Source organism: Melozone crissalis, unplaced genomic scaffold (assembly GCF_028551555.1).
Source record: "Melozone crissalis strain CALT ecotype California unplaced genomic scaffold, PUWL_Pcris_2 ptg000004l_1, whole genome shotgun sequence".
NCBI classification, from domain to species: domain Eukaryota; kingdom Metazoa; phylum Chordata; class Aves; order Passeriformes; family Passerellidae; genus Melozone; species Melozone crissalis.
Window position 1 is genome coordinate 2521418 of NW_026535782.1, and position 26490 is coordinate 2547907.

Genomic DNA, 26490 nt, shown 5'->3' on the forward strand with positions numbered 1-26490 from the left:
CATCAAGTGAGAGATTCACATCCTCTTCTTCCTCTGCTTGAGCCCCATACAGGACAGGCTGTGGACAGATACTGGCAATTAGTATTAATTTGATTTTCACTTATCCAATTAACCTCCCTATTCAACAAAATAAAATAAATGAGAAAGGGCCACTAGTAATGCTGAAAGAGATTAAAACAGATGGGTAAGTAAACCCAGTAAAGTAGGGTAATTTGAAATAAAGGGATTAGAGTGGTTTGTAATATTAAAGTACTCTGTCTTTATTATTTGATCATTTAATATCTTCTGCTTCAGAATCCTAAATCCCAGGAACCTGTTACGCTGGACTTTCTAGATGCTGAACTGGAAAATGATATTAAAGTTGAGGTGAGATTACCTGCTTTCTTAGCTCCTGTTGCTGTTCCTGTTTCACCATGTCATAACTGCAAACCAATCAATGTTCTGGATTTTGAATGGGTATCAATTTCAACAGAAATCTGAATTTTAAATTGGTTAAAATGATATATAGAGATAAAGTTGTATTTAGAAAAATTAAACCCCAGCATTATTTATAGGCCAGGGCAATGTATTATATTCTTCTCATTTTGAAAACCACCATGATTACTACTTAAATTCTTCTTCATTAAAGTACCAGTTCCTGGAAAGGAAGCTAGAAAAATTTTTCAAAACATACCACTTTTTAATAGAATATTTACCTGAAATATTTTAAAAGTATTTCCCTATTAATGCAAGATTGTTCCTGTGTCAAGAAAGAGAACTGAGAAACAAAGTTAAGTGTAGACAGCAAATTAATTCTTCTGTATATTTTTAAGTTATTGATTTTGTAATATGTAAATTATATATAATTTCTATATTGTAATATAGAAATTATAAATTTTAACATAATTAGGTTTTTTTTCTGAAATAAAATTAAAGGCTTTTAAACATTTTACATTTTTAACATATTTTTGACTGAAATTATTCTTTTATACTGACAGTAATCACCCTGCCTTGGTATCTGTTTAATTCTGCCTTAAATTTCTTTGAAATGGCTGCTTCAGAGGGGAGTTACTCTTGACCTGGTACAAAAGTATTTCTGTGAATCAGTGCTAATACCTGAATCACACAGATGTGCTGGCAGGGACCAGAAATGCTAGGCAAAACTTCTCTTCATGCAGAATGAAAACTTCATTTCACACAGAATTCACTCTCTCTGTCTGTGCCCAACATCAGGGAGTTTTATGGCATGGTCTGGCAATTGAAAGTATATCAGAATTGTTGCTTCTTGACTCTACTGATTTGGTATATATTTGGATAAAACAACTAATTGGAAAAATCTGAAAATTGTAAACAAAACTTTTTTTTTAATAGTTGTGACTTCCATTTGCATTAGCATTTTCTGTGTTTTTAAGAAATATTTTGGTCACTTCTATGATTATTCATGTTACATGCAACACCTACACTTTTTCTCTTTATTTCACTTTTTCCTTTTTTTCCTTGCCAATAGATTCGGAAAAAAATGATAGATGGAGAAAGTGGAGAAAAAACATTTGAAACACTGGTCAAGTCCCAGGATGAGGTAAGATAGGAACCCAAAGAGTTACATTTACATGAACAAACCAAACCAGAAAAAATAATGTGAAATGGTGAAATGCTATGATATTCATTTTGTAATGACAATTTGTACCATTTTTTCCCTCCAGATTTGCTAGTTTTACTGGCTTATAGTAAAAAAAAATGTACTTAGGAAAAAAAGAATGGTTTTGTTTCTTGGTTTCTTTGGTGCATCATTAATCAGGAAGTTGTTGATGAGGTCTTACACTCTGTTCAACAGGAAATGGACCCAGCCTACTTCTGTGCATGAGTTCCAAAACAAAGTGCTTAATTTGCTTGCAGAGATGTGTGAGGATGGGTTTGGTAGTTTATATTGTAGTTGAATTGGAAGAAAATTGTGAGCAAAAAATAATAAAGTAATATTTTTTAGCCATAAATGAAGACTCTTTGGGATAAGCAAATTCATCTTACAGTTGTATCATGTACTTTCTGAACAGCTTGTTGAGTTCTTTATTTTCTTGTCCAAAATACTTATTCCTGAAAAACATTGCTACTGTTTTCTCTAATATGCAGACATTTTCTAGCAATAGGAAATACTCAGATTTGATATGGGTCATTACATGAGGGCTCTACTTCATGGGGACTTCAGTGAGAAGAAATCATGACTGGTGTGCTGAAGGAGCAGCTCTGGCCAGAGTGTGCCCCACAGTCACAGTTCCACAACAGCTTTTTGGAACTCTTTTGCTCTGAACATAAGTCAGTTTGAAGATATTTAATTTGATGACTTAGCAGACACTGCACAACCCATAGATATAAAATCACTACAACAACAATTAGAAGAATTACTTGCAGTTAATTCATACTGACTTTCCCCTATTCCCAGTGCGAAAAGTGCCCTTGCCTCCTTTTAGTGTTTTATGCTTTCTCACAGTAAAATGCTAAAACCAAGCATTACAATACTGCTTTACAATCTCTGGGTAAATCCTGCCCTGTGAAAAAATTGTGGTTTTTTCCTGAATGGTTGCAGTGTTGGAGAATGGTGCACATATAGGTGTTTTCTGGGGCAGAGAGGCAAAGCCCCAGTGGATGCCAGCTCTGCCCCTCACCTGTGTCAGGAGCTGATGCTGTTTAGGATGTTTAGGATGCCACCAGTCTGTTCCCTTAAGGGAAACTGGGTCATTCCTGAGCCACTGTCAGAGTCCAAAGCCCTGCTGGCATCTGAGATGAGGATAAAGTGCTGCTGAAGGAAGAGACTCCATGCTGGCACATTTTCAGATTTATGTTGTTTTGTTTAAGGAGTGCCTTTCCAGATCTATGGGTGAAAAAGGCTCTGTGTATGTGGTTGGAAGAGGAAGGGTTGGAAGGTCATAAAAATACAGTAACACGATTAGGGTTGTACAAGAAATTGCATTAATGGCAAACATTTTAAAGAGATTTCAGGCTTTTTGTACATTTCTCCAGCTCTGTTCTACACAAGACCTGAAACAGTTGGTCCTGCAACTCTTTACCCAAAGAAAGAGGGAGGGAAGTGTTGGAAATGCTGAAGTCAGTTGCAGTATCTGGGCAGGAGGGAGGATGTGACATCCCTGGGTGCATGAGAATGTGCCAGTTATATACGGCCCAGACCACAGTCTGTGTTGGAGTAAAATATCCCAAGCCTTTGATCCCAGATGTCTCAATGCCAATGAAATTAATTATCCTCACCTTCCCTTTCACCATGGCCCAAGATTTCTTCCTCTACCCAGACCTCTGTGAGAGAAGAAAGGAGCAGCCAGAGCTGTCTGGCTGTGATGACTGCTTCCAGCCATTGCAGCCCCCAGCTCCAGGCTGCTAGAACCAGAAAAAAGCTGCTTTAAACCACGGGCCACGCATGAGCCATGCATCACTTAGCACTTGATAGCTTCATATATTTTCTTATAAAATGGGCTGATGTGGTCGGCTGCTCTGAACTGACAGTTGCAGTCTTCGGGCTCAAAATTGATGTTCTTTTTGTTTTGCTTTTTTGGTTTAAGTTTGCATCGCTCTCCTTTTGTGTTGCAGCTGGCCCCAGCAGTGTCTTGGGAGATGACTTCATCCTACAGCATGGAGACTGGGCTTGTAGCAAATGTGGGTGGGGTGCTCTGGAGTCTCCCAAGGCCTCGGGGGCTTTCCAAGGAACAGAGGAGATGCCATAGGAACAAAAGCATTGCCACATTTGGCAGCAGGGGTGGGCAGCAGTGAAAACTGAAGGGTCACAAAAGCTGCAGTGCCATGTGTGAGTTCCTTGGCAGTGATCAGCTGGGGATGGGATGGGCTCAGAGTGAGGGAGTTGGCAAAGGTGAATGGGAGCTGAGGTGTGAGGATGTGTTATCCGCTGGGTTTGCTTTGGAGGGAGCTTCCAGCCAATTTGCTTTCAAGCACTGTGACAATGCTGGTGGCAACAGGATTTAACTACAGCCCCGTTCTTCTCTCCCCTCCCCTCCCACCTTGGGCACTGTTTTTTTCTTGTGGGGGTACCCATGGCACTGTGCCTGATTTGGAGGCACTAGGTACAGGTAGCTGATTTTAGCCTGAAGTACACATTCAGTGTAAATAGGCTTCAATAGGAATCTCTTCAACCATCTTTTTACCTTAAATATAAAATGTATCAGAGTACAAGACACTGTTATATGCATCTTCTTTATGATTTTCTTTTACCTTTTTTTTTTCATTTTCTTTCATCTTTTCTTCATTTTCTTTCAAAAATGACTATTAAGTTATTTTCCTGTGATGCTTTACTGAAAAGCAGCAGCCAGGTAATGAGAGGGTTTCAATTTATTAATGTCATACAAGTAGCCTCTTTTCCAAATGGTCATTTTCTCACTATCCTTTTACCATAGGGAAAGAAAGAACCTAAAGCTGTACCTGTGGTACCTTTCACCAATGTTTGCAATGTTGCAGTGCAACAGCTGTACAGTCTTCACTGCTGGCATACTTACAAAAATTTGATTGTTAAAGTAATAATATGTTGCAGCTGGCATAATCTTATAGCTTTCAAAGTGGAAAACTGAGTAAAACAATGTCAGCCAGGTGGATTCATGATTAAATCTGTGGGGAACTGTGGGACTGTGCCTATCATGCTATTTTTCATACCACAAGAAAACAAATGGTAAAGATTATCCTAATGTATTAATTTTTTTTAAAAATAAACATTTATTTCAATGTTACATTTTTTCCCAAATTCAAGACCTTCCTAATTAGATTAGAAACACATGTTAAGTTTAGCAGGGGGTGTCTATACAATCAGAATTGTGCCTGTAGTCATGATTCAAATAGAAATGCATTAAGCCAGTGGTGCTGTGACCTGGAAGGATAGGCTATGGGTGTTTTTGTTTTTAAAGACTTACCTACAAAGTCTTTTTATAACTGAGAGGGTTTTTTTTAATCTTTTCATAGTTTAAGTGCAAAATTCTCCATAAAAGAGAAAGCATTTTCTATCAAATTTGAATCACACAGTTAATGGTTTGTATAGGCCTGGCTAATGTGAAAAATACAGGTCAGGTTTGTCTGATTTTATTTAAATTTAAGTCTGCTCATGTTCAATAAAAAATATATGGTTGATTCTTTTGCAAAATGTAAGTTTGGAATATATTTAAGGAAAAGAGTTGCAGCTCAACCCATGATTTTAGCAAAATAATAAATAGAAATACAAAAGATTTGTACTTGATTTTACATAGTATTTTTCAAAGAAAGGTCACAATTATTGAAGCTCCTTAGCTTAATAATTCAATTTTTCACCAATATCTCTTTTTAGAGGTATATTGATAAAGGAAACAGAACATATACATGGACTGCTGTGAATGGCACTGATTACAGGTAACTCATTTCTGTCCACTGGCTTCCTTTGTTATTTGTGTCCTTTTGGTTAATTTGGGTTAATATTTTTAGCATTACATCTTTTATACTGGCTAAGGTGACAGTGGTGTGTATATTATTTCAAATTCATTTAAGCACACAAGATTGTAGCGTTAGAAGGAATGTTGAAACATTCCTTAACATTACCCAAAACAAGAAAAGGTTTTCCAAGTCTCAGGAAAGTTAAACTACTCTAGTTCAAAACTAAGTGGTATAAATATTGAGTCAAATTTTGACCAAAATGCTATTTCTGCTATGGTGAATTACAGTAATCCTCAGACAAGCTGGATTCCCATTTCTGTTGTCTTCTGCACAGGTGTACAGTCACTGAAAATGCAAACATTAATTTGGGTGTAAAAGCAAACAAATCCATTTTAAAAACAGAACATAAACCTGGGATCTTCTATTCACTATCCCATTTTTCTGTTGAACTGCCTCTATCTTTATAGTCTGTAAGAAAAGGGAATTTTTATCAGACTGCCATCTAGCAATCACTAGAGAAATACATCAAATTTACATGACTTCCTAATTTTGCCTGAGCTTCCTGGCATGGGATATAGCAATAAATCCTCAGAGTATCCTTGCAGAAAACTTATTAAACATAAAATTATAGGTTTTAATTAGCAATTTCTGCTAGCATTAACTGTTAATGACAGGTACACTGCCACTGATTTCCCTAGAGGAGAATTGGTAGAAGGCTATCACTAAATATTCAGCAATCTCACTTATATTCCGTATAAATTGCAAATGTGTCACTAAAGGTCAGCTCATTTATGGGTCAACAGTGCAAGATTTTTAATGTTAATTTCTGCAGCTCTTCATTAGGAACTGTTGCAGTTCTGCATGGATGTAATCCAAGTGTAAAAATTAAGGATGTTACTTGGCAGTTGATGATACTTATTTAATGATTACTCATATCCCCTGTCCTTTACATGCATTTTTAGAACTGAACTCTTCTACATATATGTAGAATATAGCTGCAAAAATAATTCCTGCATTTTTAACAAAAATAATTTTAATATAAAAGAAAACTTTCCAAATGCTCTGCAAATTTTAATTATCGTACAGTTATGTCCAATAATTATTAGTGGTGACTATATGATTAAAGAAAATAATTTTTTTGGATCCTGAATGCAATGGATGCTAATGCAAGTACTGCCAGATGCATTTCCTGGAGAATATTGTTGGTTGTTTTATTAGTGAGGGTCTCTGGTTATATGATGTGTGCAAATCAACACAGTCCTAGGTGATATTTTTGCAGTCAGTGATTACCATGACATGTTATATTGGGATGTTAAGTGTGTCAGAGGAAGATACAAAAATCATGTATTTTTTTATTTGTATTTATTTGGAAATTCCTTGTGTATCTGCTAAACAGTGCAGATACATTTGTGTTTAAAAATGTAAATAAGAATGAAAATAAACTTAGGGATGATCAGGATTGTAATAAAGGTACTTGTGTCTATTACTGAGTGTGAGGCTGGTATTTCACAGTGTGTTTGCCTCATCTCGTGACAGTCCAAATTACAAAATTGTTAATTGCTTTCAAAACACAAAGAAGCTGAAACTAGAAAACTGCTGCAAATAACATAATTGCTTTACTTGTCTCATTTCTGTTGCAGTTTGGCACTGGTGTTACCATCATACAGCTTTTATTATATTAAAGCCAAAATAGATGAACCTATAGTTCTAGCCAGATGTAAGTACTGTAAAGATTTCCTGGTTTTGTCTGGTATTGCCAAATCTCAGATTCACTTAAAAAGCAATGTTTGAAACTCATAAATTTTGTGGAATTCAGTGATGTTACCATGATGTACCCAAAATCTTCAGCAATGATTCTAACCTGTTGTAACCTCTGAGGTGCAAGAAATATTCTATAAAAATAGAATATGTGCAGAACATGTCAGTCTCACTGACAACCCCTACCCTTTGCTCTGTGCCTACAGAATCATTGCTTTGTGTATCCTCTATTGCTGTCATTTTAAGGGTCTGGGTAAAACAGGGGTCTGGATAAAATTTTTTTAATTTTTTTATTTTATTAGTAAAATAAAGTAATACAGACTGTAAGAGTATACCTTTCTTTTTTGTATTTTAATTACACTATAATATTTAGCAAATTATCTCTGCTAGAATGATGTGAAAGCCCTCTTTGGTTTGGGTTGCAGTTAGGTTTTATTTATTTTACAATTAGTTTTAGTGGATGGTTGCATTGTAGTTTTATATTAGACTGATTTTGAAACATTTACAGATTCTGAAGTGATAGCTGAAAATTATACTTGTCAGTATTCAAAGGGTTTTTTGGTTTTGTTTTTTTTTTAGGAGTAGCTTAACTGTAGTCTAGGTAGTACACAAAATAGAACCAATCACAGCCTTGTAACTTTTTCCAGGTGTTATGATAAATTTAGAAAAAGTATGTAGTTAAATAGAAAGTTTGAAAAACACAAAAAAAACCTCAGAGAGGCAGAGATATTGTCAGTTTAGAGAAAACTTAGTTAGCACTACATCACTCTTCTACCATTGCTCCCACATATGAAGAAGAATAGGGCAAATTTTAATAATAAGTGTTTTATTTTGTAAATTTTTCCAATATGGAAAATTTTTAAGCAGTGTGATTCTCTTGATTAATTAGATCATCTGCTTTTTCACTTGTATCAATAAAACCTGCAAAACAGACCCTTGAAATAGCCACAGTGTATAGAAGGTACTGAGAAATAACTAAGAACCTATTCTTCAGTCTTCAGAGATGTTTGTCTTTTTTTTTCCAGACTACAGCTGTTTGTAAATTGAACCTTTGAATCTATGTGCAATATTTTTATTCAAGGGGCTGTTTGAATAAAATATTGGTTTGTGACCCCTTGTGCTTTACCCTGTTTTTTTCTGTTTCCCTGCTTTCTCTTTCTGGTGGATAGTGACATCCAAAAAGGGCAAGTATATTCTTGTTGCTCAATTTCCTTCTGTTTACTGCAGTTGATAATTTCCACTTATATTTCTATTCCTACTGGATATTCTCCTCTGTATTCCTCATCTCAGGACTCTCTTCATGATCATTGGGTACCATAGCAATAGAAAGGGAAAAACAAAAGTGAAGTATTTTTCTGTTTTCATGTAAATTTTAATATGTTGCTAATCTCTAATCCTTCTTTGGTCCCATCAGTGTTCAGTGATGTCATCTTTTAAAGCCATTTTTTAGTAGGCTTTACAGTGATGCTACAATGATTGAGAGTTTTACACGTTATTGCAGAAAATATTAGCAGTATTTTTCTTAATGTTCTAAAAACTCAGTGTCATTTATTTGTATCAGAGTTTACTTCTAGGGAAAATGTTTCATTTTTTTGATATTTGTTTGATATTTGAAAATATCTCATGTTGCTATGCTAATTAAATGTCTTAAATAAATTGTTAGATATGATCTTACTGTTTCCAGTTGTACATTGTATATAAAAATCAAGTAATTTCTTCTATGTTGTGAAATACTGAGAAGCCTAGAATTCATTAGAGAGAAAGTGTCTAAAACATTTCTTTCTAAATTCATGGATGCTTGCAGAAGTTAGCCAAATAGTTTGATAAGAGAAACAATGGCAAAAATTCCAGTTTACTTACTTGGTGTTTACTTTTCATGTTTTTAGTTACAGAAACACTGAAGCCTGAGGATTTTGATCAATCTGGCTATACATTTTTAGCACCCAGGTTGGTGGATTTCCCAGTAATGTGTTATTTCTGCATCGGAACTGATTATTAGCACATGGAGAATACTGATTTGACCAATAAAGCTTCATTTGGTAAAAAATTATCAATCTTTTTTCATGCTGGAATGTAAATAGCATCTTCAGGCTCTGATTTCTGCTGATATTAGTCAGAGAACTGCAAAAACTGATATTGATATTTTAATGGAAAACTTATTCACATCTGGGCATTTCTTGTGGTGCTGACTTCTAAGATTTTACAACTATTTTTAAAATAGGTTTCATAATGCTGACCACAGCATATTTCCCAACTTCAAGACAAAGGGTTTCAAAGCTCTTTATTATTTAAATATTAGGTAATTTTCAATTAATTGAACATAAAAACTATTAAGTCATTGAAAATTTGTTAAATTCGTTAGTTTCCTGAGATTTTGATTTTTTCATGTGAAATTCTGCAGTTCTTATTTCCCTCTTAATATTTTGTTTGCAAGGAAAACCTGATATGATAAAGACTTCCTTAAAATTGAGTTCCTCTAAAAGATAGTTATGATAAAGAAAGGAAATTATGTACAGTCAAGATAATTGAGAATTGTTGCATTCTTTTTTATCTGATAAATTTCTGTATACTTTTAAATTTCAATTAATAGATCGATTTCTATTAATAGATTGATTTATGTAAATTCTTCTGTCTTAAAATGTATCCTAATTTAACTCTTTAATTTCATTTTTCTGAAAGACTGAATTTATTGAGAATTAATTGTACCAATTAGAGGTTCCAGTAAGTCCCCACTGTCCTGCAGAACAAAGTCTATTTGATATGTAGCTCTGCTTAAATGTGAATATTGGTATAGTAAGGTGAATTCTGCCTGTGGTATCCCTGACTTTTGGTAAGGTAAATAAAGGTTAATAAGATATCTTGGTCATATGGAATACTTGAACACACTTCTTTTGTGTGTAAAATTAAATTCATATAAAAGCTCACTTTAAAAAGAGAGCCCCCTGCTTTACTGCTAAACACTCTTTGCATTTTAATTACAGTTGTTTAATGCCATTCATCACATAATATTTGCCTCCAAAATGCCCAGTGATTTCTGCATTGCTTGTCTGCATTCAGTGAATTGCCCAATGATACATTGCTTTATTTCATTATACCAGGGACAGGAGTTTACTGTTTGTCTGCTTTGCATATGTCAAAACAAAGGGTGTTTATATGTTCATGTGGTTTGGACCCTAATAAAATTGCATTTGACACTCCTCAGAGGATAGGGCCTTAAGCTATAAATGTGGCCTGAGTTGAGCAGGGGGTGTCTGTGTTTCACCAGGTTCTTTCCAGTACAGGTTAATCCAGAAGCAATTTAAATTCACTGGGCACATTTTTAGTGTACAGACAATGATGTCCTAATATGTCTTACACTACTCTTCTGTTATTTTTTTCTGGGAATCTATTCCCTATTTCATGCATACAGTTTTCTTACAATCCAAATCTTGACAAATGCTTAGGCGGGTGTTTGAACACTTTATTTTCTGTAGATGTCTGAATGATTGATACGGTAATCAGAAAATACTGATCATGGCAGCCAATTGACACAGCAATACCAGCTACTTCATAATAGTTGTGCAGGCCTGCTCGGACTTTTAAATTTTCTGCTTTAGTAACACAAGAAAAAAAGTACAAGAAAACTCATGTTTTGTTGTTTTTCAGAGAATACTGTAACGATGTAAAAAAATCAGAAAACAACACTGAATTTCTATTAAATTTCAATGAATTCATTGACAGAAATACTCCAACCAGTTCATCATGTAAGTACACTTCTCACCTCACTGAAATATTTCCTTAGGAAAATACCTACCCGTGGATGAGAGTTCATGCTCAAATTTTGTGGGTTTGTTTTTTTCAGTACAAATTATCTAGTGCTTGGGATTTTCTATCAAGGTAGAGAGTGTAAACTTAGTTTTCAAGTTCTGGCGTTATTTAAGAAAGTTTATAGGGCATTATGCATCCTGTGTTTTCCATAATTCCTCTCAGCATCTTGCTGAAGCATCAAATAATACTGGTTCATTTAAATACACTCCAAATGTTTTTGAGTTTATATTTTCTTGCTTGAGCATAGCAGCCAGTCTCAAACAGACTCAAAATCTTGTAATGAAATCCTCAACCTGCTTCTTGTAATTTTATTCCAAAAAAAGTAAAGAAAATAAGTCCAAGACTGAAATACCCAATAACCAGAATAAAAGATAAAGAAGTTATTTTGCTGGTTCACAAATTGGTTAAAGAGATCTCACTTGGGCTTGAATAGCTGAAGACCACAAATCCATGTGACTGCTGCAGTGGTGAGCACTGCCCTTTGGGAAGATATTAATTCATTTTTTGAGATTGGGCCTTAACCTCTGTTTAGAATAAAAGAGTTATTACCATCAGTAAGGTGCTAATGTCTTGTTCTCCAGAAAATATCAGTGTTTGGATTTTGTTTGGTACATACTTGTCTGTTTATCTTTATTAATAATTTATAAATACTTGGAATAACTTCTTTTTTTTCCTTGTTTTCCTGAAGTCTTTTTGACATGTTGGTGTCAGGGAAAACTGCTCAATTCAGAAAGAATCTCTGTTACTGTGCTAGACCATGTAACTGAAGGAATGTCCACTTAGATATGATATCTTCTCACAAAAGGATATTTTTGTGTGCTTGTATGGGTGTTTGGTGTTGTTTTAATAGAATTATCTTATTAATTGACACATTGCTGACTGACTGAAATTTTATTTGAATACCTTGACTGAGTCTTGGAAATGAAAACATTCACCTTCAGTCTTGGAAATGAAAACATTCACCTCCAGTAATTAAAACAATTAATGATAATTTCATAAAATTTAACAAGAAATGAAAATCCTTGTGTAATATTTAAGCAAATATTGAGGACACTTGTAATGATTTTATAGTATACAGTCGTGCTTAGTAAGTAATTATTCCAAAATTTTATCCACTTATTGCTCTATTTCAGTTTGGAATATGCAGCATTTTTTTTTCCTTTTTTTTTTTTCTAATAATTAAGTAACTTTAAAAATTCTCTCCTTAATAAATAAACAGTGTTAACAGAGTTAAAGGACTGAATGGCTATAGAAATTATCTCAGCTAAAAATGCTCTTCAAAAGAAATAACAAATAAAATTCCCACATTGAAATAATCTTCAGTAACTCTGCTAAAGTGTTACTGAAAAAGATGTTTGAGAAGCACAAACCATGCTTTAAAAGAAATTTAAGCATGGCATCTCTGTCTAAGCTACTGATTCAAAATTAGTTTATTTCCCTATATCCATTTGCAGATGACAAATGTGTTTTAATTGAGAGCCTGGGACTTAATTGATCTAAATATATTTAAAATGTAGTTGAATGTCATTAGGAATTGTTCTTTCCTTGCATCAACTGAGATAAAAAGTGTTTTAATGAACACATGCTTTAAAAATAGGTTAATTTGCAGTTTTAGGGGCTTTACAAAGCTGCGGCCCTTATAACTTTCCTTATTCCTGAGACACAAAGACATTTTTAGGATACAAAGAAAATGTTTAACTGAACTCAACAGTGTGAGAGCATCTATCCAACTCTAATTACCTGACATCATTTGAAGTTAGGCAGAATGTCAACTATTAACAGCCACTGTTAACATTCAAGGAGAATCTTGATAACTCAGAATTTTGATTTAGGCTTTTATTGAAACTCCATCTCATATGGTTCCAGATGACTTACATTTTAACTCTTTTGATAGGCAATACTGACATGGTCATTAGAGTTTTGCTGGATGCAGGATTTACAAATGAACTCGTCCAAAATTATTGGAGTAAACTGTCGCTGTAAGTATTCTTTTTATTGACTATGGGTTTTTTATGCATTTCAGAGTTTGGAAACAAAATCTTATACATCTCTGTGAATATACAGATATGCAGGTAGTGTTACAGAGAAAAGGTATTTATTCACAGTTATGCACTTTAATGGCAACCCTTGACATAGAAATTTGTGAGAATTCCAGTCAGTTTTCATTTTAAATCTTATTTTTATTTACAGCGATGGAGTTGTTGCACAATTTGTTGTTACTGATGGTGGAATTACTAGAGTGTTCCCCAAAAGGTAAGAATTATTACAAAATAGTATAATATGATATTTTAAAGTCTGAAAGGCTGGACTGTTAAAGAGTGGCTTTATTGAATGAAAAACTACAGTCTCCTAGGGTCTAATTTGTACTCATAGCTATGAAATTATTGGAATGCCTTGTTTTTCGTTTATTTTACCTGTGTCACTGCTTGAATCTAATCTGTCCTGTTATTTTCATGACAGGCCCTTGTAATCCAAGTTTCTAATCAGGGTTGAGTAGCAGTAACAGCAATGCCTTTGTAGCAGCAGTGGGGCCATGCTAATTCCTATTTACCCCCAAGCACTCAGTTGTTTGGCAGGCTGCAAATACTGGAAAGTAGTGGGTGATATTTTATTTTTTTAGACCAAGATTAGACCTAAAGGTCCAGGGACTTCAAGAGAGAAAAAATGTATCATTAACAGAGGACAAAAAGAAAATGTGAAATTAGATATGAAACTAGACACACTCCCCACGAGTGACTGGGAATAGTGAGGGCACCAGTACAGATCTACGGGTAAATGGCAGATTTATCTATTTCCTTGGGTTATTCTGTGTTTCCCCAAAATGTGAAAATGGCAATGAGTTTTACCTGCAAGTGAGTTTGTTTCCTATTTTGGGATTATTCACTATATTAAATCTTTCAGGATTAAGCTCAAAGTAGGCGTGTGCTGTAAAGGTTCCTTTAGATTTTGTTGTAAGTAGTGTTGCAGTTGTATTTGTCACAACAAATCTAAACGTGATGAGACTAAATTGGTTTTCCAAGAATAATAATTCTTTTTTTTCTCGAAAGTTTGTTTGTTTGGGGTTTTCCTAATGATTACACCTGTCTTTTAACCAGTGAAAACTGACAGATCCTGAGGACTTTAAGAATAAATCTCACGTTTTCCAACTGTGAAATATTGGAAGGAAACAACCCCCAGAACAGATTTAATGAGACTCTAAACTGTATTTTTTTGATTTTTTTTTTTTTTTTTTTTTTAATTTAGGGCAGGAGAAGACTGGTTGGAAAATGCTGAAACTTATGAAGTCAGCTTCTATAAGAGGAGTTTAGATAATGACAACTACATTTTCACAGCTCCATACTACAACAGTAAGTCATCACAGTTTAGAAATGTCAGAATTAGCTAGTTCAGTACAAGTGGAAGTTCCCCATACCAGATGAGGTCACTGACAAAAGATTCAAGCGTGACACTTCACAAGGAAGGAAGTCTTGGGATAATTTCCATTATTAAGGAGAAGCCAGGAGGCACTAAACAAGGTCATCATAATTTGTCAACTAGTCTGGTGGCCCTGTGTGCTCAGAATTACCCTAAGTGAAAACATACCAAGTACTGGTGTTCATTCAGTGTATTGAAACACTGCTTTAGAGAGATACTTTGGCAGAATTATTTTAACAGAAAGTGAAATAAAATTGCACTCATAGACAGAAATACTACCTAAAGTCTTAACAGAGCTGAGTTCTGTATATTGTCTCAGCATCCCCAGCACTGACTTGGGGGACCAGGCATGAGGGTCCAGAGCCCATAGCTCCATCCACTGCACCACTACCTAGTTTAAACTTTGCTTTTGAATTCTATTTAGAATTGCCCTTATTCACCAAAACAAGTTGGTCTGGGATATTGTGACATTTAAAACTGACATAAGCACAATAGCAAATGCTCCTTATTGATGTGAGGAACATTAACCTTCTCAAGTTTATCAAAAAACAGATGCTACCACAAATCACTTACTCCTCTCTTAAACATATGGGATCCTTCTTTACTTTTATTTCATAATTATTTATTACATATTTTCTCAGTAAAATGTAAAGATGTTAATTAATAAAATTCCCTGAAGCCTTTTGCTGCTCCTCAAACCGCTCCAGGGAATCTACTTTTAACTTGCTTTTTCAAATTAAACAGTGTTGAAAACAGTTTCAAGTCAGTCAGAGCAGAAATTGTACATTAGTGAGTGGTGTCAGTATGCTCTGCATTGAAAAATACACAGACAACATCAGGATAAAATCTTTGGTTCTGATCCTGGTTTTAACAGAGCTGCTCACATGTGCACAAGTATTCACAGTTCTGTTAGCAGAAGAAAAGGCTATAGTAACTTTATGAAGCAGTAAAAAAGAACAAAAAGAGGAAAAGTAAACACAAATATTTCTTATTCATGCCAGTGTTAGTGATCTAAGCTGTCACAGGTGATAAATGCACCTGGGTCAGTGCTTTTGGAAAAGGATTTTTTAAAATCAGCCTGGTATTTGAATAATAATATCTTTTCCAGAGGAAGAGGCTTTCATGTCACCCTAACTTCTTTTTCTGTTTGTTCTTTTTTTTTCTCTTCTGTGCTGTCAGAAAGTGGTGCCAATAGCTATGAATCAGGTATTATGGTAAGCAAGGCTGTGGAAATACAAGTTGATGGGAAACTTCTGAAGCCAGCAGGTAAGACAGAGTGGTACTGAAACTTGAAATACTTTATTTATTTGGTTGTTGCTCAACAGCAAATTGGGAATTTAATTGAGATTTCAAAGCAACTTCACTCTATAATAACATTATTTTCTCTGAGACAGTTTTAATCTTTCTAGTGGAAATCTGTTTGCATTTGAGTAAGAGTGTTAAATTTATTAGTCTCATGAACGATGTTGGTGATCAGGCAACAAAAATCGTAATTTATCCTTCTCCAGTTCAGTGATTTAGCTGTCTTTATAATTCCCCCCCCCCCCCCCCCCGTTTTTAGGATTATACAGCTACCTTTTTTTTCCTTCATTTTACTCAAAAAAACTTTCATGTATTTCTTGTTAGTTGTTGGAATAAAAATTGATGCAACCAGCTGGATGGACAATTTCACAAAAACCACAATCAAGAGCCTGGTAAGCAATTGACCAAGTCTTTTTTGAACTTTATTTGCATTTCTCAAAGCTTCAGATGCAAATAGGTTTACTGTCTCTTTGTGCCAGAGTCACACAGATGCATAGTTGCCAAGTTGTTGTGGTATTTAAATCATCCAAATGCACAAGATAAATCTATGTTGAAATAGGCCATATTTTGTATGTGTCTTGCTTTCATAATTATAAGACATGGATAGGGACAAAGAAAAATGACATATTCTAGCTAGTAGTAAGACTCTGCAGTAGCAGTGAATAAAATCTGCAAAACAATTGGTGAATCTTTTCTTATTTAATATCCAGGATGGGTAAGCAGTGAACAGTAAGGGTTTATATTGCATCCAACATCACAGCATTTTAGCAGAACTTAATGAAATATGTGCTTAAATATTTCATTCCATGCATCTGATGTGTAATGCATCTGAGGTTTAAATGGGAAGGAGGAAAGGTTAAATGAAGAGAAAATATGGAATTGATAGTGAACTGTGGAAGGAAAGGCACAAAATGAAGAAACTTAAAGAACTTATGCTTCTTACTGGGTGAGGCAATGTTGCTTGTATGTTCAGGGAATCAAAAAGAGAGTTTGCCTAAGAGTCAGAACAGTTGGGGACAAAAATGCAAAAGTGAAAGATGGAAAGTAGGATGAGTATTTCAGAGAGACTGCTGATGACTGCAGCATCACCTGGGAGTTCTTTTGCTGAGGACATAATGCAAGGACACAGTTGTGTGTGTGTGTACCCATACTGCAAGAACATGAAAAAACATGTCAGGAATCAAAGCCATAAAAGCCAGCTGGGTTGATGGGCTTCCTTTGCCACACAGGATTCCCATGCTTTGAAGCTTTTCATGGTCAAAAAAGATACTTTTGAAGGCTTTCCTTCCAAACTCCAAACACATGGGAATGCTCCTGTTCTTTCTGGTTTGCTTTATGCTCACAGCACTGACGCCCTGACAAGTACTCCAAACTATTTATGTATATTGAGCATACTGTTAAAGGGTATCTGAGTCTTTGAGGAAGGCAGTCAAGATTGTGCTATTGATAATTACAGAATACAGGTTGTTAAGAGAGATATTTCTGATAAATGAAACACACTCAAAATTGAAGTTTATATACAGATATTGAAAATAGAATAATTTTTTCTTGAATGATTAATATAACTTCAAAATACAGGTTTTTTCATAACATTTTTATGAAGATTATCATACTTCTCTTTTTTAGTGCAACAGTGAAATCTGTGGCTGTGAAAGAAATAGCATGGTAAGAAAATGTTCAGTTTATGAATTTCTGACAGAGTATTGAAATTCACTCCTTCCCTCTAGATCTATGTAAGACAGATCCTATCATTATTATTTGAGTGTTAATTTCACAGAAAACAGGGTTTAGTTGTTTGTGTCTTGAGAAAGATGAAGGTCAGGAGGGGAAGGGGAGAAAGAGGGCATAAAATCAGGTGAAGTGGTTATGGTGATGAAGTTATGAGAACACGTGTAAAGAAGAATATACAGGAAAAGCAAAAGAAAATTATGTCCAAAAAAAGTGATAAAAATATAACAGTAATTTGCAAAACAAGAGACAAATCTTGAGAAAAAAAAAATAATAATTTTTAAAATTCTAAAAGAAAAGAGTAACTCAGAGAAGGGCAAGTGCAAACTTAGAAGCACCGAAGTCCATAAAGTGCCTTTCCAGTCACTGGTTCCCAGCACACTCAGGATCAGGGGACCCCATAGCTCTGCTGGCATTCAGATCCAGGGACTGTCACCATATCAGGTTCTGCCATGTGCTTAAAAGCTTTTCTGTGCTCAGGTCTTCTGAGCTCTTTTGAGGAATGTGAAGATCATTAAACGCAAGAATTACAGCAGAAAGGGTACTGTGGGGAGTTATCTATTTGACCTCACTGCTATCTCTCCAATCTCTGGCTGCAAGGATCTTTTACAAAGTGCAAAGCATATGGATGGAATCAGTGGGTTTCCCATTCCTGCACCTGACACCTGGAATAATCCCACTACAGTCCTTGACAAGTGAAAATAATCACACCTAGCAAGCTGGGAGCCTGCCCTTAAGATTTTTACCATTGAAATCTGCAAATGGAAAAGTACTTTAACATGGCTGAAGCACATGAGAAGTTGTAGCCCCTTATTATGAACTGAGTTCCAGTTATAATCAGATTTAATAAGGATATAGCACTCTTGGAACTAACAAAGTATTGAGCAAATAAGAATTTGCAAAACAACTTTTATGAAATTAAGCCACAAATGAGCCTTTGATCTGTTCAAACTTTTATTATACTGATAATGCTAATTATTATAACTTAAAATTGGCCCTTGGCTATTGGTTTGTGATTTGAAGATACTCTGATGTCTTGGAAAAAAAAATAAATTAAAAGTTGCTTCTTACAGAGTGTTCTATTGACAAATCTTTCCTGTAAAAATATTTCACTTTCTTACAATAGCATGTGGACTGTGTTATCCTTGATGATGGTGGATTTCTTTTGATGTCCAATCGAGATGAATATACACAACAGGTATGTATATTCTACAAGAGCTGAACATGAAAACCAATAGGAAGAAGTTCAAAGAGAGAAAGAAAAAAAAGCATTTAACTCTCAATTTACTCTAAAAATTTTAAAGATTTCTGAATCACAGAAATATTGCTGGATCAGAAGTTCTAGGGGGTTGTTAGTGCTTTTTAAAGTTTTCTTTATAGATGACAACACCAAACTTGCTACCAAGTTTCATTCTTTGTGCTTTGCCATTGGGCTTGTAGGCTGCCAATGGACTTAAGATGGCGAGGACAAGTAATATGTTATCCATACACCTTCTTTCTCATATTCTTCTTGCTCTTCCCCAGGCAAGGTCTCATTGATACTGCATTTTACAGTCACTGTCTAACTGATGAATTTAGAACTGTGCACTTTGTTACGAGAAAAATATTTGGAAATGTTTTACCTTATCTCTCTGTATTGCCCCCCATCAGATTGGAAGATTCTTTGGTGAAATTGATCCTGGCCTGATGAGAAACCTGATTAACATGTCCCTGTATGCCTTTAACAAGTCTTATGACTATCAGTCAGTCTGTGATCCTGAAGAAGAACCAAAGCAAGGAGCTGGACTTCGTTCTGCTTATGTGGTCGGTAGTCCCATGTGCAGTGGCTGACAATCCATTGAAAGTCTGCACTTGTTTACATAAATAAAATAACCTCTTTTATTTGCTTTTTTTTTCCCCAGCCTACAATAACAGATATTTTGCAGCTTGGGTGGTGGGCTTCAGCAGCAGCCTGGTAAGTATGAGTGTGTAGGAAATCTCTGTATCCAAACTCTAATTATTCAGTGGGTTGAAACTTTATTTGACTTGGATTTTTTCCTCCATAAAAGTTCTCTGGACCCTTTGTTTCTGCAGTTTCTCGTAATGAAAATTCTTAGCTATGCCTCAAACATGACTGTTTTGTCAACAGTTCAATTAAGAACTGCTCTTGACAGGTTTTATGATTGTGTGTTCTGACTACAAAATCAGCTTCAGGAAACAGAGTTTGGATTAATGGCCTAAGTATGATGGGCAGTTGTGAAGTCTAAATTATCATGTTTTGAATTATTGATCATTTGGTTCCCTATTTCAGAATATAATCTCTGCCTTTTTCTAGCAAGAAGTCCTAAGAACATCAATGTTTGCTTTTCAGTGAATCATTTTACAAAACACATGAATCATAGAATCATTTGGGTTAGAAGGGATATTTAATGGTCATCCAATCCACTTCCCCTACAGTGAGCAGGCACATCCTCAACTAGATCGCGTTGCTCAGAGCCCCATCCCACCTGACCTTGAATGTTCCCAGAGATGAGACCTCTCCACCCCTATGTGCAGCCTGTGCCAGTGTTTCACCATCCTCATTGTAAGAAATACCTTCCTTGCATCTAGTCTGCATCTTCCCTCTTTCAGCTTAAAACCATCACCCCTTGTCCTACTGGTAGAGGTCCTGCTACAGTTTGTCTTCATCTTTCTTAAAAACCCCCTTTAAGTACTGAAAGGCCACAAAGAAGGCTCTCCTGGGAGCCTCCTTTTATTCAGAGTGAACATCAATTCTCTCAGCCTTTCCTTATGGCAAAAGTATCCCATTCCTCTGATCATTCCTGTGCCTTCGTCTGCAGCCTCTTACAGGCCCATATTTTTCTCTGCTGAGGAATGCAGAGCTGGCACAGGGCTCAGGTGGGGTATTTTACCTGTTTCAGAGCCACGTTGATTGGCACTCACAGCAGCTACTTCCCTCAGCACCTTCCTTATGGGGATAAGCAATTGGCATGGACGTGGTGCTTTTGCTGTGGTGTGAATTGCACCCTTGGAGACTGGTCCTTCTTCTAAAGACTCATGAAACTTTTTTTCCTAATAATAACTACCAAACTGGAAAAAAATTGCCTCCTTTACAAAGCTAGGTCTTAAAACATGTAGCAGCTGAAAAACTGTATAGTAATTTTCTCACAGAAGCACTATGAAGACAGTATGTTGTTTTTTATTGTTGGTTACATTTAGTGAAGAGGAAGAGAAATAATCTTTGTTTTCTTGCTTCAAAAATTGGAGATGGGCAATAATCCAGAAGAGAAATTTGAGTTCTTTTCAAACAGAGAAACTTCAGTTTATCAGTGTTCAAATCAGACTCAGCGGTCTGGTCTCAATTTAGACCTGAGGTTTATTTTGTGTGATGTTTAACTTGAAAGCACAGCATTAAAGTACTTTACTATGGCCATGTTTTTAATGGAATCTAGGTCAGAAGCAGGCAGAGAAGGCCGTTAAGCAAGCAAAGTGAAAAGAGATGACCAAAAAATGGATTTGGTGAGACACCTGGCAAAAGCAAGTACAGGGAAATAAGAGAAACCAGGTTATTAAAGAGAGCTATAGAGTTTCAGGCAAAAAATGTAGGATAAAGGTGTGAGCTATCATTTTCAAAATTTATATGGAATACATCAGCATTTGGTTAAGAGAGTGCGTGTCATTTCTCCTTCATGCTCCTTTAAGTCAGGAGATTTAGGAGTTTTCCCAGGCTGCCTTTTTTGTTCAGTTCCCTGTAAACTCTGAGGTAAGCCATTACAAAGGATTACTGTTTTCTGTCAGCAAATTGCATTACTATTTAATAGAATCAGGTCTCTTCTGGTCCGTAACTGCTCTGTGCTGTCCCTCTGATGATTCAAAGCACAGAGTCGTGGATGTGAATCCAGAACTCCTTTGGGGAATGCCACCATGGGGAAGGTGACAGGCATGTTCAGCTTCTTTACACAGGAATCACACTAGAAAATGAGGAAAATCTTTCAGGTTGAATGAAGTTATACAGTCCCTTCTCTCTGCAGAACAAGTGTTAGAAAAGAATGAGATGAGACTGGCTCATGTTTGTGAGTAGAAGCAAGCCTAAAACTTGACAGCTGGAAAATACAATTAGTAAGGTTAAGGAGAAGCAGGGAGTCAGAGAATATTCCTGTTGCAATTCCTGTTTTGACAGGCTGGTGGAGGAGAAAGGGTCCGTGTATGTGGCAAGCTGGTACCTACTTTAACAAATAAAATCGGAAAAAATGCCATCATCAGTGAAGAAAAAGGAATCAATAAATAGAGCTCTTTAAGCCTAAGTATTTCAACAGCATATATAGGAAGAAAATGTAGTCCATAGCTCAAGAGCGAGAATAGAGATGATTTTAAAAGTCAACTCTTACAGTTGTGCTTTTTAAAATACAGTATTCCAGTGTTGATCTCCTCCTCAGAGATTGAATGAACCTTAATCAGTGTAAAGTATCTAATTCAGGAGCATGTTCCCTGAGTGTTAGAAAGGAGTTCCAGCTGGTTTAAGTTGTAGAGAAACACCAACATGCCTCTTCCACCTCCAACAGAGGTGTAAAAGGGGGGCAGGGATGGTGTGATAACATTTCCATTATGTGACTTGTGGGCACATATTACAGCAAATCTGAACAGTGTAATAAAAGATTAGTGTGAAAGACCTGTGAAAATGTGGGAAAAGAAAACCAGTCATGCTGCAAGATTTAAAGAAATACAGCTTTGATAACTGGCAAAAGCATAAAAAAATTATTGTTAATAACTTATATTTGAGTAGTTTTTAAGTATGCATTAAAATAAAAAGAAGAAAAAGAGCCTTTGATAATAAATCTGTTGTTTTTCTGTGTTCAGGTCTATCTTACAGCAGCTGTTTTTGAGCTTGACTTTTCCTCGGTTCCTTGAAGCAGGTAAGTCAAAAGAATGCTAAAGATTCAACTTTGAGTAAAGTAGAAGGTAAGAATCTGGGCCAGGGGACATATTTGGGTCTCCCCATTGTGTCTGTGGCTTAAAAATGTCCTTTCTTTGTTTGTTTATTCATTTATTTATTTATTTTATATCAGCTGATATGGAAGATGATGATTTCGGTGCTGCCCTGCCTAAAACAAGCTGTATCACTGAGCAAACTCAATATTTCTTTGAAAACAATGATAAATCCTTTGGTGGGATTGTAGACTGCATAAACTGCTCCAGGTAAAATTTCTTCAATATGAGTAATTACTTCGGGATTTTATTTATTTTGCAAAATATAGGGACACTAATTTAAAAAGCAAAGATATATTTTGGATAAACTTCACCAAACTCACATAAGCAGGACAGAGAAGAATAGAGGCAGGCAAATTGCATTCTCTTTTTATTTGTTTAGAATTAATTTTAATTTTAATAATTAAAAAATTGTAGAAATACTTTGGTCAGTTTTTGTTTTATAGTCTGTGCTCCATGAAAATTGTATTTTTATCTCTGTACCAATTTGTTTTCTTTTAATTTATTATGCCAACTTAAAAGCATTCTGCAGTATCCCAAGGGATATGATCTTCTCTAATCTGATTATATATCAGAATTTTTGACAGTCAAGAAGATTGTACAATTTATCTTCTAATTTATCTTCTAGTTGTTAGTGCTTATGATTTAAGAGCCACGAGTCTTATAAAGCAAACGAAGGTATTATATCTTTTTATTAAAAGAATTACTCTCCAGACACCATAAGGAGGCCTATTGAAGATGATATTCAATGATAAGTGAAAAAAATTTATACTACAGAAACATAGCATCTTGGACCTAGATTTCTGTTTCATACAAGAGCCTGCTGGGGTGTTGCATACATTTTGAGCTTCTGAAAGCATCTTAGAAATTGGAATTAATAGTCAGATTTAAAAAAAAAAAAAAAAAAAAAAAGACAGTATTTCAAGCCAGGAAAGAAAGAGAGCTTTGGAGAATGGTCAAAACACACAGACATTTTTTCTACCTCTGTACTTCCTCCTCCATGTTTCTAGTATGCATTGGGTTTATTTATAAACTGAAAACGACCCTACTATCTTAAATACCTTTTGCAGAATTATTTGGACATAAAAATACAAGAAATTCACATCCAATACATGACATGCATACTCCATGCTTCTCTCTTGACCTTCTTACAGACAGGTTTATGTTTTGGGGTTTTGTTTGTTTGTTTTTGTGGTTGGGTTTTTTTTTGTGTTAATTGATGCTGAACTGATGTTATTTCTCAGTACAGCTACTGTGGTACAGAGTTAGTACAGAGCTAACTATTAACTCAATTAAAGTAATTTTATGCTCTTTTCCATTTTTTCCACTAACAAGTCTAGTTGAAAAAGGGTACGATGGAAATGTCAAAAATATTACAAAATTTATTATAAATCTTTCGTACTGTTTGTTAATAAAAAAGATACACAGTAGCAAGCAGACTAAATCTGTGAAGCTGGATTTTTTTATTCCAATACTCTGTGTCCTTCTCAAATATGATTTTCCTTACTTCATTTAAACATAGGTTTTTGTTGACTTTTTTCCCAGACTTTATTATGCAGAGAAGATTTCAAACACCAATCTAGTGTTCATTATTAGTGACAGCCAACTGCTGTGCCGTTCCTGTGACCCAAAGCCACTGATGCAAGCGGAGAAGCCGGGTATCCTTTAAAAACCATGTTATTTAGTAGTGTGGATTGATTTTTGGCCATGGGATACTGGAATCTATTTGGGGAGAAATGAACCACTTATCTACGTTATTACCATGGTTGCCACTGGAATACTTGAAGTAGCAGGTACTTGTGGGTGATATCACAAATCATGTGAAGCAGCAGTCATCGAGGTAGAGAGCAAAGCTGTTATTTGTGAGAATTTACTCAGAAATGGGCTCACAGGAATTTAATGACGTTTCAAAAAAGCAGATACAAAATCTTGGGCCCAGGACAGATTAATTGCCCAGCTGGACAGGCTAGGGACAGAATGACAGGAAGACTTGCAGAAAAAAGCTGGAGGTTCTTGGTGGGCAAGAAGTTGACAGTGAGTTGGCGCTGTGCCTCGCAGAGAAGTGGGCTGGTCACATCCCAGGCTATGACAGCAAGACAGCAAGAGTGCAGTCAGCAGAGACGTGAAGAACTGATCCATCCCAACTCTTCAGCACTGGTGAGACCACATCTGGAGTTCTGTGTGCTCCCCAGTCTCAGAAATTTAAAGAACCTTAATCAGTGTAAAGTATTACACTGCCATATTGGAGGGAGTCCAGTGTAGGGCCACCAAGGAGGTTGGCATCTGAGAGCGCAAGCAGGGAAAGTCTGAGTGTCCTGGGTTTGTTCAACCTTAAGAAAAGACAAGGGTATGTCTGTCTAGAGAAATAACAACAAAAAAAAAAGGCCAGATAGGAGTGTTTGGCCATGAACAGTTGAGATGCTGCATGTTGGTTGATTGATGAAGGCATTTTATTGTATGCCAGTGTCAAAGACAAGCTTACTTCTAGTGGTAACTGCATCAGCCATTAAAGGCTAGAGTTCATCCAGCTGTACAGAATTTCTTCAGAGCTGGCTGGAGACATAGGTGGCTTACATGCTAGGCAGAGTTCTTGCAACACAAGCATTGAAGTTAAAAGCATGTGAAAGACTGTTTTAATTTACAACCACTTTTATGCCAGTCTCTCTGCTTTAGCCTGTTCATTGCAATAGATACCTGTAGGTGATGGTGATAGAAATACATAAAACAAATTCTAGCTCAGGAGAAATTCACCTCAGCCATTCTCTTCTATGTAGGCTTGAGGACAGCATGCCAGAAGTGGTAAATCAAACCATAGTTTGGATTACTGGGACAGAACAAGGAAAACAATTAGTAATACCTCCGTCCACGTCAGGAAGTTAGTTGAGACAGCCTCTCCCACTCCTGAAAGAAAAGCAGATGGTGGTACAGATGACTGTGTTCCTTTGGCACAAGCAACGCATTCATTGCCACATTAATAAAACGGGAATTCCATCTATGCTTGGGCTGAAAAGGAAGTTACATTGGGGTGTCATCACAGAGCTATGTAAACTTAGCCTAATATTCTAACTGGCTTCAGTCCATGACAGTTTGATCAACTGTTTCCACTGTCTGAATTTATGGATGGCACTCACTATAGAAAATGAAGCATGATGGATGGGAAGGGGCACATGACTAGCATTTCCCTGTGGAGCCCAAAACTACTAGAAAGAAGTAAATTATCTAAAATGGCAGTCAGAACAGCTGGGGGGGGGCTTATATTGACTAAAGGAACTGTTTTATTTTTGTTCAACTTTGCAGTACTAAGCTATTCAACTCTTTTCTGTAACTAAGGTACATAGTGAAATGCAGATGTAGCATAACACCACCCAAGCAGACAAAATGACCTTTGGGTGCTATTTAGATGATTATTATTACACTTTGCTTCCTTTTGGCTGGTGCAGCTTTGCTTATGCAGCCTCCTGGAACATTTTTGTGTTTCAACTTTCCTTTCAGTTGAGCTACAGCTGAGAAAAGGGGAGATGAGTCTGACAATGTCTGAATGAAGGCAGATGCAGACTACAGAAATAAATTCCCATCATCTTGCCTTCTCTTTGCTTTGGCCTCTCCACTTGTTGCACTGAAGTTGCTGTACTACTCCATGGTAGTGCATGAACAGGATTGCTTCAAGTGTAAATTAGAGCTACTAAGATATGTTCTGGCACTCTATTCTTTTAATAGATTTAAAATGTGTACCATCTCAAGTGGAACAAAAAGAAAGCTTAGCATACTGAATGGTAATTTAAGCAGGTTTCACCAGAAGGCTGTTTTGCAGTTTGCCATATCCATGCTCAAATCTGCTGCAATGACTTGTGCCCCTCATTAGCCAGTGGCACATGTGAAGTGCACTGTGAAGAACACTTTAACACCAGCAATTACAGATTTCAGAGATGTGAGCTAAAGCAGTGCCTCATATATTCAGTTGGCTAATTAATAGCATGTCACCGCTCCCCTTTCCTGCTGTTCTGCTGGTAGTATGGACAGCATTTTCTGTCTGCCTTCATCACTGAAATGCTAATGGGATCTCAGTATTTCTCCTGTCATTTACTACAAAGCCTACAGTGGCACAAATCTTTCTTATGATATTTGGGG

At 35.9% G+C, this 26490-nt stretch overlaps 1 protein-coding gene across 4 annotated transcripts in view; it reads left to right on the plus strand.

Annotated features, from left to right (window-relative positions):
- The window catches only part of CACNA2D1 (calcium voltage-gated channel auxiliary subunit alpha2delta 1), a 368426-nt gene that overhangs the window by 328866 nt on the left and 13070 nt on the right, over nucleotides 1-26490 (plus strand). For 2 of the 4 annotated variants that reach the window (XM_054270564.1, XM_054270556.1), the window contains 18 exons: nucleotides 295-366; nucleotides 1487-1558; nucleotides 5306-5367; nucleotides 7029-7105; nucleotides 9033-9093; nucleotides 10792-10889; nucleotides 12848-12932; nucleotides 13144-13206; nucleotides 14197-14300; nucleotides 15547-15633; nucleotides 15994-16061; nucleotides 17296-17334; nucleotides 18524-18595; nucleotides 19048-19200; nucleotides 19299-19351; nucleotides 22234-22289; nucleotides 22443-22572; nucleotides 23908-24020. In XM_054270564.1, coding sequence (XP_054126539.1) covers nucleotides 295-366; nucleotides 1487-1558; nucleotides 5306-5367; nucleotides 7029-7105; nucleotides 9033-9093; nucleotides 10792-10889; nucleotides 12848-12932; nucleotides 13144-13206; nucleotides 14197-14300; nucleotides 15547-15633; nucleotides 15994-16061; nucleotides 17296-17334; nucleotides 18524-18595; nucleotides 19048-19200; nucleotides 19299-19351; nucleotides 22234-22289; nucleotides 22443-22572; nucleotides 23908-24020 — 1465 coding nt within the window. Of the gene's footprint in view, nucleotides 1-294; nucleotides 367-1486; nucleotides 1559-5305; nucleotides 5368-7028; nucleotides 7106-8171; nucleotides 8228-8315; nucleotides 8331-9032; nucleotides 9094-10791; nucleotides 10890-12847; nucleotides 12933-13143; nucleotides 13207-14196; nucleotides 14301-15546; nucleotides 15634-15993; nucleotides 16062-17295; nucleotides 17335-18523; nucleotides 18596-19047; nucleotides 19201-19298; nucleotides 19352-22233; nucleotides 22290-22442; nucleotides 22573-23907; nucleotides 24021-26490 lie in introns of those variants that run through there. The other 2 variants (XM_054270555.1, XM_054270558.1) reach the window with 2 other exon arrangements.